Consider the following 17,212-nt stretch of genomic DNA (forward strand, 5'->3'; position numbering starts at 1 on the left):
GTACAGCCACTGATTGGTCAGCAGACAATTACGCCACACGGCATGATTTGCATAAGACTATGGCTTCGGAATCACAGATTTGCACAACGTTACGGCTGGTGATGGCTAATTGGTCGGCCGGGAATCACGCCACATGACATTTGCATAGTGCTACGGTTCAGTAAGCACTAATTGGTCATCAAGTCCGATGTTGACACTATAAAAAGGCGACAGGTCGACACACCGAATATACGCCACTCTCGTCTAAGTTCGACTTGGAAATTTTTTTGTTCAATAATAAATGTGAATTCTTCTTCCTGGAAAAAATAAGACATTCCCTGAAAATAAGACCTAGTGCATTTTTCAAAACAAAAATTAATATAAGACACTGTCTTATTTTCGGGGAAACACGGTAGTTGTTTGATCTTATTTTCATTTTGTTCTATTGATCATCCTTCACCAGTAACCAACATATATAACCTTTACAGGTTAGTACCCTGTAGGTTATGCCTTTTAATTATTAATAATTATTTTGGAATGACTTCATGATCTTTTGAAATACAGCAAGCTGAATGAACAATGTCCAGCAGACAAATCTCCTAAAAAACTGCATTTAAGCAAAGTTATCCACTATGCTGAGAACATGTATATAGATATTTCAATGTGATACTACATATCTGATGAATTTTATGCTTGTGCATACTGACATGAAATCTTGCTGTTAAAATGTTGATTGTATGGTAATTTTGACTGTGATTTTTGTATTGGTCTGCAGATTATGTAAGATAATGGATAAATAAATAAATTCAAAAATGAGAACATCATGATGCACTGTAAATCAGTAAATACATCAGCAATAAATACATCAACTTCTTGCAGCATGTGTTCAGTGATATAGTGCATGCACTACACTTGCAAACTAATTTTTTTATGGGTTTTGATGTCTCAAAAATCAAGTGCACATTATTAGAATTGAGAAAACATAGTATTAAAGCAATAAAAGTTATATAAGGTGATATTACGTCGGTATGAAATATCTTATTAGTTTTAGTTTTACTTTTTTAATAAATTAAACAATTGAGGATCTGAGAGTTTTCATACAATAAAAGATGACTGATTCCCTACTTGTTTAATTGATACAGATATAATAGAAATTATATACAAGGATAGGCCAGAAGTAATACCCATTTGCTCATAGATGATATTGAGAGCAATAAATGTCAAGCAGGCAAGGTCAACTATCCTTGGTCACATATACACTTCACTCAAAATATATGTTGATTGTGTGCATTGTACAGTCATTGTGCATTGTTAAAATAGTGACAAAAATTAAACTTTTGCAGCGTATGAAGTACTTGCTGTAATTCAATTTCTTAATACCAAAAATGTTTGTCTAAAGGATATTCATTGTTGCAAGTTGTTGAAGGGTGTTGTGCATCTTTTAGACAACATGCAATGATGAAATCCCCCTTCATGACAATGTGCATTTTCACATGGCCCAAGGCTACACACCTAGTTTGACACTTCAAATGGAATGTTCTGCACCATTTTGCCTATAGTCTAAACTTGGTTTCCAGTGACTATCACCTGTTTGAGAAATTGAAGGCATTTCTGGGTGGAAAGCACTTCACCAATACTGATGAATTGAAAGATGAAATTACATAGTGGCTAAAAGACTTGGTGGCAGAGGTCTACAATAACAGTATTCAAAAACTAATCAAGAGATATGACAAATGTTTAAACAACGGTTGTGATTATGTTGAAAAATGATTAAATTGATACAGAATATTCAAATATTTTACTCTTTTATTCCTGACTTGCTGTAAGATAGTCTACCGAGAGAAACATTTTTGGGTATGTTTTTATTTTTAATTTTTAAAATATGATTATAATCTTTAATGTTTTAAATGTTAGGTTGGTCTGGATCGTCCAACATCACAAACTTATCGTAACTTACTAACCAAGATGCCAAACGGTGCAATTATTTTAGAAGCTGCTTATTCCAGTATTGAAAACAAAATTAAACAAATGCAAGAGTATGTTGCTGAATGGTTAAGATATCAAACCTTGTGGGATTTACAACCTGAGATGTTGTATTCAAAACTTGGAGAAGATATTGGATGTTGGATGCATACACTAGTTGAAATAAAGTGAGTTAATAATAATAATTTTTTTAAAGTTTTATGTTATTATTATTATTATTATTATTATTGCTAAATAGTTCTTATTAATAACCTTTTCAAAATTCTAATCAGTCCTAAAAAATTAAAAGTAATGCTATATTAGAAGTACAGTAGAGCATCGATTATCTGACCCCCGATTAACCGTCACATTGGTTAACCGACTGTTCCAGTCGGCAAATTTCAAATGCCCGCTAGTGATGTGATGCTACAATATTTGGCTATGTCTTGGCTACTATAATATTATTTTTGTTAAATTTTTGCTTGTTTTAGCTGGCATCAATGGCTCAACCATTGAAGGGAGGCCAATATTTAAACGAGACTTAATTTTCTAATTATGAGTGGTTGTCTGTTTTGTGAGCAATAAAATAATTTAAAAATAATTTTTAACGATATAATTGCAACGATTATTATTTTAAAAAATTTGTTAGGCTTAACATCTATGAAAATTCAATGCAAAGTTGATTAATAGCGATATACTAATATACTATTTACATGGGATATACTAATATGCTATACTAATAATGTATTTTTTTCATTCTTTTCGGTTATCCGATTTTTTCAGTTATCCGACCAACCTGAGTCCCCAATTGAGTCGGATAATCGATGCTCTACTGTATTCATGTTTGTCTTTTTTATTAGATATAAACATTTTAGTTTATTGATATCGGAAATTTTATATAATTAAATTTAGAAATTTATATTATAAAAATTTAACAAGGTAGTTATTTTTAAATTACTCAAAACATATATTAAATGTTTAATTTGTTAAAGAAAATAACTTTGCAAAAATTTAAAATAACAATCTATAAGTGTTATTTATTTATTTATTTTTTTTTTAGCTTTTAACTTCCTTCTAGAAAATATCAGTAAAATTTTTGCATAAATATTTATTTTTCTATTATTCTTTTATTTTTAGGAAATCCCGTGCAACATTTGATACTACAGAAGTTAGAAAAGAAATTGGACCAATTATAATTGACTATGCTAAAGTATATCTTTCTAGATATTTTTATAAATTTATATTACAAAATAAATATTAGCACCAAAAAGTTTTAATTGTTTGTATTAAAAATATTTTAATTAACAAAATAGGTTCAATCCAAAGTATCATTAAAATATGACTCCTGGCACAAGGATGTTTTAGGAAAATTTGGTTCACTGTTAGGATGTGAGATGGCACATTTTCATTCTAATGTCTCAAAGGTAATAATAAATTAAATGAACTTATTACACATAAAATAATTATTTTACTTTGTAATTTAGTACTTACAACCTGCAGCACAATAGCTACTAAGTACGTAAGTACTTAGTAGCTATAGTGCTGCAATCCTAAGCTCATTAATCATGCTAAATACAATCTTGTTTTTAAAATAGATAATTTTGAAAGTCTGAGTCTTCTTAATCTATGCAATTGTTAAATTATTGTTTCCTTATTTAGAAAAATGTATTCGAGAAAGCTGTTTTAACAAAAAATCTTTAAAAATTTTTGTATTAGTAGTGACATTTTTCTTTCAATAAACTACAATGGAAAACTTATTAATTCTTGATGATTGTAATTGCAATAATTTTCTTCCTGTTTAGGGTGTATTTGGTAAATTAGTCTGTTTCAAAATGCCAATTTATTTTTTCATGAAATATGTCACTGTTTTACATAGATAAAGAATTTTAAAATGTTTTTAATATGAGTAATCTTCATAGAATTGTATGTGATATCATTTAATTGAGTCATTGGCACTGATAAATAATAATGATAAACTACTATAATTAAATATTTCAATAGGAAACTAAGAAATCAAATAAAATGTAATGTCAAAAATGTTTGTCACTTCCAAGTAGTAGTAAATAATAATAATGTGTGTGCTATTTGCTAGAAAAATTTTAACATTATAATGACAAAATTGCATCATTGGCATATTGTAATGAAATTTACATGAAGAAAAATAAACTGGCATTGAACATGTATAGTTAATAGGCACAGAAATCAAGACTATGATGATAAATATGCATTTGATTCTGTGATGGAAACTGATTATTTGATTATCATGATCAAATTTTTTGTTTGGTTTTTATTTAAGATGCAAATTATTTCTTGTCAAGGAAACAGTCCTTGACAAGAAATAATTTGTCTTCAGGTGCATATTTAAGTTATGTTAAATTAAAAAATATTATTGTATTAAATAGTCAAAAATTCTACACTTTTATACAGTGGTGCCTCGTATAACATACGCCTCGAATAACGGATGCTGCGAATAACGAACTTTCTGTTTGGCCGTTATGTGACTCGAGCAATGGACTGGCTGTGGACAACAGACCTTCCATTCGGCAGTTACGTGAGGCAAACAACGGTCTTTCTGCGAACAAGTGCAAATGATATTTCCACTCTTTTGCCGTTGCCAATGACAATCTGCTATTTTTATAATATATTAGTATTATTAGAATATATTATCAGTATATCTGAAGTACAGAGCTTCCGTTGGGATTTGGCTTGCTCCCTTGTTTATTACGTACATCACCTCAGTGCAGAGTATTTACATTTATTCAAGTGTTGTGCAAATCATGGCTTCTAAAAAACCAGAAAAGTGATTTCAATTGAAACAATGCAAGAAAACATCAGAAGGAGGTGAAAGTTGACAAAAACTTTCTTCCTTAGAGGTTAAGGAGTTTACCAACACTCATTATCCAAACAGAGCTGAGGCCAACAGTATCAATGATCACTACAATGACACCCTTGCCCATCATTTCCGACAGGTGTTGAAGAAGAGAGAGAAACAGACCATCTTGGACATGTTTTTCAAGAAGCCAGCAGGGAAAAAACAAAGGATGGAACAAGAGGAGTTGACCCTGCAAGCTCCAGTAGCCTCTCCTGAATCTGAATTCGATTAAAAAACAATAAAAAAGACCCGCTGCAATGTGTAAAAAGTCTGTATCTGTATAATTGTGTGAAGAAAGTGTACCTCCACCTCTTCCTTACAACATCTGACTACCCGGCATAATTGGTGACTGCTCCATTTTCATTTTTTTGTTATGGTATAGTACGGTTATTTGGTTATTTTATTCTGCGGAACGAATTATATGTTTTAACATGTATTTCTATGGGAAAATGCGTTTCATATAACGGACTGTTCACTTAACGGACGTGCACCTGGAACGGATTAAGTACGTTATACGAGGCATCACTGTATTAAAAATTTGAATTAATTTTTTATTTATTAAATCTCAAAAATGAATTAAAATATGAATTGCTGAATTTTAATTTATTTAAGGGCATCTTAATTAATATACAATCAAGATTTTAGGGATATGTTACAGTTTTATTCATTATGTGTTACATCATTAATTAAAGAACAAAACAGAAACAATTAAAAAAAAATTAAAAGAATGACATACAAAAGTATACTTAAGTATTAATAAACTTTCACCTATAAATTGTTTTGTTATCCAATTCAGTATTTACATTTTCTTTAAAAATGACTCCAGATGCAGATGAAGTAGATGGAAGATGGTGTAATGATAAAACAACTTGTTTCTCTACTTTTTTAAACATGTGTATAGAAAATATGCACAATTCTTTTCATGTTTGAGCCATGTTCTTGAAAGATTGGCTGTTCCTCAGAATCAGTTTTAAAGCTCCAGCTATTTTCTTTGTTGTTAATATTCTGGGAAGTTGTGAAGCCTAAAGTTTTTCTATTGTAGATTTTTCTCTAATTGAATTAATTCATCAATCGTTATTTTCTCGAAATGTGACTGCTGCATTTTCACAACAATCATGTGCTTATTTCCCAGTTCTACAATCTATAGTCTGTGTGTGTACTCAATCATCAAGAACTCAAATTTTTACAAATTGTAGACGCAGGTTCTTCCACATACCATTTAAGTTTGTTACCTTTACATTATTTCATACATTAGCAATGTTTTGAACAAGGTTACAAATTTAGTTCTACCAGAAATTTCTTAAGTTCTTCTCTTCATGAAAGTAATGATCTGAAAAAAGGTCTTTAGGCAATAAGTCTTATGAGAGATTGTATTATCTTATCCTGTTTGTTGTATAATGGAAGTTACTTTGCCTCATAATGCAAACTTAATTTTATCATGGAAGTTATCTATGCAAGAAGAATGGCTATTATCAAGCACTAATAATATTTTGAAGAGCGAGTTTTAGCTATCTTTCCATTTACTGTATGAAATAGTTTTTAAATCAGTCTTTAAATGTTTCTATTGTCATCTAAGCTGTTTTATTAAATTTCTAGATAACAAGGAGAAACATAAATCAGGCACATTTGCTATTATACCATATTTTTGCAGAATGAATTACATGCTGGTCTCCCCTGGATAGAGCAGGAAATCAGATACTTCCATATGGTAAAAACTGTCATGCCTGTTTATCCCAGGGAATGTTGGCATGCCAGTTTAAGTGAGGTTATAAATCCCTTTCTAGAGGGCGCATTAAAAAAACAAATGATTTTTATTCTAAAACTGTGAAGCTGTCAGCATTACATCAAAAACTATGATTATATGTTTAATTTCTTTATTTTGTCTTCTTTCTAACAATGTAAAATATTCTTGGAATTCCAAAAGTGCTTTTTTGTGTGTATTTAATTTTTATTTGATTAAAAAACACAAAAATGACACATTAAATTTAAGAAACTCTGCTTACACCAATTAACATGGCTTTGTGTGAAATTTGAGAGGAAGGTGTTATTTTTAAGGTCGGGCTAGATGGTTAGTGTAGTCCACACTGACTAACTACTACTACCACCACCGCTACTACTACTACTACTACTACTGTCAATAAGTCATTAATTATTTTGTTGTCTTGTAAATGAAAATGCTCTTCCTGATTTACAGTATTATTTTATTGTACTCAGAAGAATGTTTTCTATAATGTTTAATTAAGAAGTAGTTTTGTTAGATCTGATTAATTTTATATTTTAGTCACAGTTTAACCATCATGCTGGTAACCCAAGATTTCTGGTAATTTATGAGGCATGCCAGTCATTTTGTGAAAATATGATATTTATTATAGTAAATGCTTGTAAATGGAGAGATTTCTTTTCAAAATTAATGAATTTATTCTATTTAAAATCCATTATAAAAGCTTACAGGAATGTGGAATAAGAAATTATTAGCAGTTCAAACATTTAGTAGTTATTTAAGTTGATGATAATTGATATGTAATTTATATTTAAGTATTTAATAAGGTAAAAATTTTAAAAATATTCTTACTTACATTAATGAAATTAACTTTTTTATTAATTCTTAATAATTCACAATGACTTAACATAATTTTCTTGATAATTGAAATGCAATTTTTATACCAATTTAGTCTCGAAGTGAATTAGAACAACAGTCAATTGACACAGCTAGTACGTCTGATGCAGTATCCTTCATAACATATGTTCAGAGTTTGAAACGTAAGATGAAGTCTTGGGAAAAACAAGTTGATGTAAGAATTAATAGAATTTGGAGTTACTTTTCAGTTAGACTGTAAAGAACATACTCTTAAACTATATAGAACTTGATTTTAAATTATAAATTTATTTAACTGTATTTTGTATTAGTTATATAAAGAAGGACAACGTATTTTAGAGAGACAAAGATTTCAGTTCCCAAATAATTGGCTTCATGTTGATAATATTGAAGGTGAATGGTCTGCATTTAATGAAATAATAAAACGCAAAGATGCTTCCATCCAAACTCAGGTTGCTAGTCTTCAGATGAAAATTGTAACAGAAGATAAAGCTGTTGAGGCACGAACTAATGATCTTTTAGTAGAATGGGAAAAAAGTAAACCAATTGAGGTATTTATTACACAATACAGATGATATAATAAATAAGTATAAACTATAATAATAATAATAATTTTATTTTAGGGATCCTTACGACCTACAGAAGCTACCAGTCAGCTTTCAATATTTGAATCTAAATTCAGTAGATTGAAAGAAGATAGAGATAATGTATTGAAAGCCAAAGAAGCTTTAGAACTACAAGAACCTGGTAAGAAGTTACGTAATTTGATTTTGAATTTTTGAAAGAACATATAACATAGTCAAATTTTTTACATGCTGTTCTTAATTGTTAAATCCTTAACACAAAATCTACAGTTTGAAGAGCCATATGTGAATGAGCATTCATAATAGTCGTTAGGAGGTTCAGTTTTGTAGTATTGAACTATTTGTTTCTAGAAGATAGTGTTTCTTCCATATTTTATCACTTTATCACGATAAGTCTAAATTTTATAAGAGCATACAACATCATCATTCCATATGCTATTCTATCTGTTCTGTTGTCAAGACATGAAAGATCCAACATAAACAACTGTTTAAATTTGATGGTGATATGAAAACTGCAGATGTTTTTGAAAATATGTGACATGTGGATTTGTTTTTACTCTTTTTGAACAGCTTTCATACTCTAGCAGTCAATGATGTCAATAGCAAACCAATGTTATTATGGCAAACAGTTAACAGAAAAATATGTTCTTAAAACTTTGAAACAATCTGAAAGTCATAAATCTTTTCATAGTAATAGTAATTTACTGTGTAAAATTTCTTCTTGTTGATTTCATTATGTTTACAAAGATGACTAAATAGGATTCTACACTTGCATGTAAGTTGTCGTTGTTCAGCCAATAATGCATTTCAATTCATTTCATTCTTGGTGTAAGGAGTTGAGCCTGAGCATTATTTAATGTTTGTGGAATTTATTTATTTCCCATTTATTATTTTTGTTCAGGATGCTTATTTTATGATAAAGAAAAAAACTACCTTACTCTCTCATTTGCTAAATTCAAAAATCTAACTGCTACTCATTCAGGTGACTGGCATTCATGAAATGCTCTTGTCATCTCCAGTTCTGCATTCTTAATAATAAGCTAAAGAATAGCCATTTAACCATGTTGTTGCTGGGAAAAAAAGAAATTTAATTGACAAATAAATGTAAAGGTTGGGACTGATTGGATTGGGAAAGGTGCTAGGAGTCAAGAAAAATATATTAATGTATATATATATGTAAATAGATAGAGTAGTAAGTGATTGTTACAACATACCCATCAAGGAGTATAACAGAGATGATGAATTAAGGAAGGATTTGAGGTGAACCTACAGAGCGGAAGGTATAGCAAGATAAAACTTGCAAGTCAAAACAATTGGATTTTGGTGTTCCTGATGTTACAGTTAGGTAGTTTAGATTCTAAGAATTTTGTAAGTGGTTTGATTTGAGTTATTCTTGTTGGGTTTTTGTGGAGACTTAAATATTTAGGTAGATATAAGTTCTCTAATTGTTGGAACAATTTGTAAATACTAGTCTTGGATTTTGATTTAGACTAATTATAGATCTAATTTATAACTTGATGGTTTTTCATTGCAAATTACTAAAAATAACTTAATTTAGTGTTAACTGGAACTATGTTATATTTTTACTTTAGTTCATACTCATTAACTTGTAAATAGTTGTTTTCATTGATTTTAATAAATACTACTATTGTTTTGAGTTTTTTGATGATTTGTTATAAATCAATAAATAATTCAAAAAATGTTAATTTATCATTTTGGGGTTATTTATCATTTCTGAACAAGTGTTTGCTATTTTCTCTTGTCCATGTCTGAAGTTTAATCTGACAATTGATCATATCCATTCTTGTTTATGTAACATCATTCATTATGTTTAATTCTGGTAGATCTTGTGTGTAGCATCATGATTAATGCTGTGCACATTTTCTTCAATTCTTGGTAGGTCAGTTTTTAAAACTTTTTGAATTGACAAAATTATTTGTAATATAAAACACTAATAAAATAACTGACTGGAATATTAATTTAGGTAATAAATTTATTTGTTGTGGGTACTATTATTTGCATTTATACTTAGCAAAGTAATTACAGTAGAGCGTCGTTTATCCAAATCAATTGGGGACTGGGGTTGTTCGGATAACTTATTTTTTGGATAACCAATTATGTACAAAAAAATATATTAATTTATCCCGTGTTGAAATTTTTCTCCGTTGCGTGTCGCTTTGCGTTGAATTTTCATCGATGTTAAGCCTAACGAAGACTATTGTATCGTTAAAAATTATTTTTTTATTTTGTACGAACAAAATAAATATATTGAAAAATATAAAAACAATAAAAAATTATACTTCAGAAGTTAATTTAGTATCAAAAACATAAAAAATTTGAGTAGCAGAAGACACAGCCAAAGATTACAGCGCCACAGCACTGGCGAAAATTTAAATTTGTCGACTGGAATTCTTTCAGATAACCGACCTTCAGATAAATGACGCTCTACTGTACATGGAGTAATATTATCTTAAAGATTAATACAGTCGACCCTCCTATAACACTGTTGATTTTTCCATTTTATATGAATTCCATGTTCAGCCCAGCATACGTATTTGTAAAATCTAAGTGACTCGTACAACATGGAATTCATATAAAATGGAAAAATCAACAGTGTTATAGGGGGGTCGACTGTATATAAACATATATATTATATTTTTATCCACTTTGGAGGATCTTGTATACTAGGACTTGTTATACTGAGGAAAGAGAAACACAATTTCCAATTAAACTATATTTACTTTAACATAATTTTGTAAATAAATATAATCATGTATATTGCTATTAATAAAATTTACAAATTTATATGATGATTATTAATTATACACATTTATTAATAAACTAATGTATGTGTGTACTTTCAATTTTTAAAGAGTAAAACAAACATACTATTTATGGAATTTTTTAAGATTAGTTTGAATTTTACTATAGGTTCTCTTAGTGCAAGTGATGAACGATTACAAGTAGCTCTTGAAGAACTGCATGATCTTAAAGGTGTATGGGGTGAATTGTCTAAAATTTGGGAGCAGATAGATCAACTTAAGGAACAACCATGGCTTTCTGTTCAACCAAGAAAGGTAAAAATTAGTTTTTTTTTTAATTATAGTAAAATTACACCAATAGTGTTCTATTTTATATGTAATAATTAGGATACTAACATCTTGTACAGATATTCTTTGTATAACAAGGATGCATTTTCAGAATGTAACTAACATTCTGAAAATGCATTGTGTGAATCCATGCTATAGGATACAAAGGACAAATGCAAAACATGGAATTACATTCCAGAAGTTAGCAAAAGTATAACTATTTTTTTCATTACTAAGAGAAATATGTTTATTAAAGCAATGGATAATTTATTTCCAATCAATAATTAATTAACAGTCACAATTAAAAGTACTGTATTACACATTAATATTAATTTTAGTTAAATGAGGACATTTTCTTTTTACAAAATATTGTCAAAGTTTTTTGTTGATCTTGATCAGAAGTATTAGCAAAATTTTCATGGATGATGATATAAAAATATTGTTATTAATTAATCAAAAATTTGTTCTAGTGGGTTGCATTTGTTCAGTCAAGTACTGAGAGACTTTTTCCAGAATTTGTGTTCGAGTACCGTATTTTATTCATGATTTTATGATTGATTGCTTATGTGAGATCTGAAAGGCCCCCGGGTCTAAAATAGTAATTTTAGTAATAATGTTAATATTTTGTTATAAAATATTCTTTCGTTTGGGTGAGAAATTAACGTTTTCCAACGTGGGAAAAATAGATAACAGATGCTACTTCCTTTGAGGGAAGTTAGTACATCCTCTGTTTTTCCCTTATCCGCTAAAAATCTTGCTCAGATGGGAACTGTCTACCTCTCTTTGATTCCCCTTTCATCCGTTCACATGGAAGAGTTTCTGGCAGATGATTGGTCGTAAATCACGAGATATAGGGGAAATTTATCAGAATTCTGGGAGTTCATTGACAGACCTGGAAGAATCAGGACTCCACACATTTTTCTCCTGATGGCCAACGCCCTTAGACGAGCCACACAGAATAATCCCAGAGTTAGCACTTAGAAGATGTAAAGTACTATATTATTTTTCCGACTTTCCAACGATTATCGACACTACTGTGTGCCGGAAATAGCCGTTCCCTAACGGGTACTTTACGCGGATTCGCGTTAGTGTGCCAGGCCTGGACTTTAAGCGTGCACCGAATTAAATAATGACAAAGTTTGTCAATAACAAAATCAAATATTTAATTAAACTTCTATATACAGTATTTAGTAAAAATCAAACAATAATTTATTCAATGAAATTCAACAAGAATCAATCCGACAACTCAAATCAATCTATTTCTAACTTAATTCTATTCCCCTTTGGAATTCGACAAAATCAAAGAATTAACTTATAAACAATAATTCTTATAAATTAAAGATCCTAATCGTCACCTCAATATACTAGGAACCTATTTCCTCAAACTCTCAAGACTTTCTATAACCGTCGATCCACAAATCGAATAACTTCAAAATCCTATCGGACACCTCTCTCTCGTTCACTGCTATAAGCTCGTTGCTATCAGGAATTCACCTCGTTCGTTTTCACTTGAGTTAGAGACTTTATAGTGTGAGGTGACGTCACAATTCTGAATGAGCTCACTCTCCTCATTTACATACTTATCTGTAACATTAAATTTTTCTCGTTTATCTGGCAGATTATTTTCCGACAATACTTCGCTAACCTTTTACATTATTCTTTTTAACAATTATCGGGATGCTTTATCATTTTAAGGTTTAGCGATTCCTAACTGGGTTGTGGGGTCTCCCCCCCCTTTTTCTCGGTGCGGACTTACTTTTTTCCGCTTGGGAAGCGCAAGTGTGCTTTCTACGGCGCTTTTCTTTCGTCGGTGAGTTGGTTTTTCTTCTATTTTTAAATTACTAAGGTGAATGGTGAGGAAACCTTCGTCTTAAATAAACATAAGCCCCAAACAAAATATAATGAAAGCAAAATAAAAGTAAAATAAAAATAAAGCTCAGACTTGGTTCCTTACACCGAGATACTTTGATTTTGTGCACATATCGATCTCCCATGGAAAGAAGTAAATGAACTTTAACTCTAAACAAGCTCTTGCCTACAAGAAGAAGACGAACGACAACTAAAACAGGTTGTATGTTTAATAGCAATTTTGTGAGCTCTCTCTCTCGATCGTGCATCGGTTAAAGTATAAGTCCTTATCTCGCACGACTTATAGTCTGTAATCTGTAGTAGTTGTCTCCTTATCATATATTTGTATTGCTATTATTTGTTAACGTTTAATTAAATTTATTCTTGTTTATTTTGTTAAAGAATGTCTCCTTTAGAGTCTCTGAATCAGATCTATAAACCAATCACACGTGTGTTTGTCCGCAGACCGAATAATTGACAAACTGGTGTCGGGACCCTGACAAAAAAGGAGAAGGTGAATTCGTCATCACCAACTTCTGCTTAAAATTCCAATTCAACTATAAGACCCTCCGCCACTCGTTTCCCTACGTTCGGGAAAGGCCGTTCTTTGGACGACAGAGACTGGTCTCGCCGACTAGTTGCCCGTAAACAGCGTAGACGAAGATATACGTCCCCGGCTATCTCACACTTACCTATAATTTTAAAAAAAGTTTAATAACACTTATCTAAAAATATTTAAATAAACTTTACTAAATACAAAGATTAATCTATAAAAAGAAGTGACGGTCTGAAGGGCTAAAGTTTGAAAGCAACAACAACAACACTTGGTTGATAGGAAAGTTAGTGCAATGGTTTTTTATTTTCCTTGTCCTATCAGTTTTTGTTAAAGTAAACCTGACAAAAAGCACAAAATGATTTGAAAATTTCAATATTCTAAAATTCATGGGCAAATACAACATGCGGGGTTATTTGAATAAAAAATAAAAATATTGAATAACAAAGTTTACATTTAAAAATCATGAAATTTTGTATGGAGGTTTTTAAAACCATGTTAGAGTGAAACCAGAAATGTATTGTAGGGGGATATCCTTCATTTTTAAACTGTGTTAGAGCGATACCATGGAATACCTGTACATTAGTATAAAGATGAATAGTAAAACTAGATGAGGCTTCTCTTCATGCTTTTGAATGCATGCAGAGAAGCCTCATACAGTTTCATATTTATTATTTTTAATAGTGTCCAGTCACATCTCTTTTGAGTATTTTGACTGAACAAAACCATTTTTTTACAGATTTTGTGTCATTGACTTTGTAATTTAAACTGTCATTATCTTTGCTAGCACCTGGAGATATGATTTTTCCCCATGCAAAGGGGAGTTGAGATCACAGTGTCCAAACTAACAAATAACCACTACCATTTACCTATATTCCAATCCAATTTGCACTTAGTTATTATATAGCAGAAGTATCTCACTTCTGCTTGTTGGCCTGGTGCTATGTCTGTTTACACTTTGCATAATAATTAATTTTTTCTTTTACAATTAAATGCAAGTCACTAATTAAAATTCTTGTTTAAAAATATACAAATTATTAGAAATACTTCATTAATACATATAACAACTTTTTTAGCTGATGGAAAGCTGTTCCTTGAATTTAAATAGTTAAGTCATAATTCTCAAAACTAAATGAATATTTATATATTCTTAGTCATATTAATATTTTGTTACAAATACTTATAATTGTTTAATTGAATAGATAAAGGTAATAATAGAGAAGAGTCACAACACAGTTTCAGATTATCAAAAATTTTTATTATATATTTGTATTTTTGTTTAATTGTACATAATGTATGCTATTTTTCAAATGGCATAATGAAAAATGAAAAATAAATGGTAAATTTAATTGAAGTTTTTTGTTATCTAAAATTGTTCATAAAAAGATAAAAATGTTTTTAATCATATAATAATCATTTAGATACAAAATGTTCTGTTAAGAAAAGGTATTGTAAATTTCATAACAGTTATAGAATATAGTTATATGATCTAATTCTGTTAAGAATTATGTTAAAAATTTTAAATAGTATGCAGTATATAGTAAATATTTACTGCAGGATATTATTATTTTTGTATCATAAAAGTTTTATTGTATTTACAAATAATTAAATGGAATAACAATAGTATAAAATGTTTCTTGTTTGGATAACTGTTAAATTTTTAATTATCTATTAATATGATTCAAAATCAGACTTACCATAATAACCACAAATGACTTTTAGGTGTTTTATAAATTCAATTTTATTGACTCCAATATGCATTTTGGGTGAACACATTCATCCCTCTTCAGTTGGGTACTATTTATTTTTTTGGAATAACAATGTTTTGGGTCATCATATAATTTTTAAACAAACATATTTTAACTAGTTACAAAATCTTATTTTCACTATAATATTCTTGCCTAAATATTAATTTTCTGTTAAACTAGCTATTAAGATTGAAAATATGCATGACTAAACTATTGTTTATTTAGATACTGTTAAATTTTATAAATAACTTCAAATTAATTTTTATACTTTATTATGAATGAAGATGAAACAGTTTTGTTTTTATTTAAATAAAGCATGTTTTGTTGCTAATATATACCTCAGTAGTTGTTCAGATCTATAATAATTTTAATATTTTAGAGAGAGATTTCTTATGTTATCAATACTTTCAGTATAAGTATATTTTTAAACTATTAATATTAATGCTACTAATAGTAATCTATTTATAGTTTAGTTTATTCATTTAATGTATTTTAAATTACATATTATTTAATTTTCAGCTTAGACAACAATTAGATGGTCTACTAAACCAATTGAAAGAATTACCAGCAAGATTAAGGCAATATGCATCATATGAATTTGTGAAAAGGCTTCTTCAAGGCTATACAAAAGTAAATTAGTTTTAGCTTAATTTATATATTTCATTTTTCCAAAATACATTGAATTTTTTGAAATTTATTTTAACTAATTTTAGGTGAATATGTTAATTGTTGAATTAAAATCAGATGCCTTAAAAGAACGTCATTGGAAACAATTAATGAAACAACTAAAAGTAAACTGGGTTTTATCAGATTTGACTCTAGGTCAAGTTTGGGATGTTGATCTTCAGAGAAATGAATCAGTTATAAAAGATGTTATATTAGTAGCACAAGGAGAGATGGCTTTGGAAGAATTTTTGAAACAGGTATCAAAACTTGTAATTTATATTCAAATGTAAATTCTCAATAATAGTTCAATGTGAGATCTGTCTTTATCTCGGAATACTTATCTTATAATAATTTTTATAAATTTTACTTTATTGTTTAAATTAATCAATATTAATTTTAGGTCCGTGAAGCTTGGCAGAACTATGAATTAGAATTAGTAAATTATCAAAATAAGTGTAGATTAATACGAGGCTGGGATGACTTATTTAATAGAGTAAAGGAACATATCAATTCAGTTGCTGCTATGAAGTTATCTCCATATTATAAGGTATTTAAAACTACTTTTATATAGTAATTGCAAACAAAATGCATTTTTAGTAATAATATCTTGATTGTTTTAATTAACATTTAAATGATAGTTATGGTGGTTACCTAATTAAACTGAAATTCTTAAGAAATTTCTTACTCTTATTTTTCAAATAATAAACTTTCTTTGCATAAATATTATTACCATTATACAACTATATAAATTAAGATTACTTAATGTCCTCTAGCTATATTTCAGTCAAAAATAGCATTTTGAATTGGAATTTAACACAATAAAATAAACTACCAAATAAATCAAATTTTTTCTTATTTTTTTAAATTTAATTATATTCATTTTCTGTACTATAAAAATTAAATTATTTAGTATGTAATAATCAGTTAAGATTTCAGTTGATTTTGTATATACAGTAGAGCATCGATTATCCAAATCAATTGGGGATTGGGGTTGTTTGGAAGATCAATGTTTCAGATAACCGATTATGTATGAAAAAATATATTAATTTATCCCATCTTGACATTTTTCTCCGTTGCGTGTTCTTCGTGTTGAATATTTGTCGATGTTAAGCCTAACGAAGACTTTTGTATCGTTAAAAATTATTTTTTTATTTTGTACAAACAAAATAAATATATTGAAAAATATAAAAACAAAAAATTATACTTCAGAAGTTAATTTAGTATCAAAAACGTAAAATATTTGAGTAGCCCAAGACAACGCCAAAGATTGCAGTGCCACAGCACTGGCGAAAATTTAAATTTGCCGACTGGAATT

At 29.1% G+C, this 17,212-nt stretch overlaps 1 protein-coding gene across 1 annotated transcript in view; it reads left to right on the forward strand.

Moving 5' to 3' along the window:
- LOC111623677 (cytoplasmic dynein 1 heavy chain 1-like) overlaps positions 1–17,212 on the forward strand; it is a 196,279-nt gene that overhangs the window by 70,018 nt on the left and 109,049 nt on the right. The window contains exons 16-25 of the mRNA XM_023366346.1: positions 1,894–2,129; positions 3,079–3,151; positions 3,255–3,365; positions 7,486–7,605; positions 7,721–7,960; positions 8,033–8,156; positions 10,925–11,070; positions 15,751–15,861; positions 15,945–16,154; positions 16,298–16,444. Coding sequence (XP_023222114.1) covers positions 1,894–2,129; positions 3,079–3,151; positions 3,255–3,365; positions 7,486–7,605; positions 7,721–7,960; positions 8,033–8,156; positions 10,925–11,070; positions 15,751–15,861; positions 15,945–16,154; positions 16,298–16,444 — 1,518 coding nt within the window. The remainder of the gene's footprint in view (positions 1–1,893; positions 2,130–3,078; positions 3,152–3,254; positions 3,366–7,485; positions 7,606–7,720; positions 7,961–8,032; positions 8,157–10,924; positions 11,071–15,750; positions 15,862–15,944; positions 16,155–16,297; positions 16,445–17,212) is intronic.

Source organism: Centruroides sculpturatus, unplaced genomic scaffold (genome assembly GCF_000671375.1).
Source record: "Centruroides sculpturatus isolate CEXI.00-Female unplaced genomic scaffold, Cexi_2.0 scaffold176, whole genome shotgun sequence".
Taxonomy (NCBI): Eukaryota; Metazoa; Arthropoda; class Arachnida; order Scorpiones; family Buthidae; genus Centruroides; species Centruroides sculpturatus.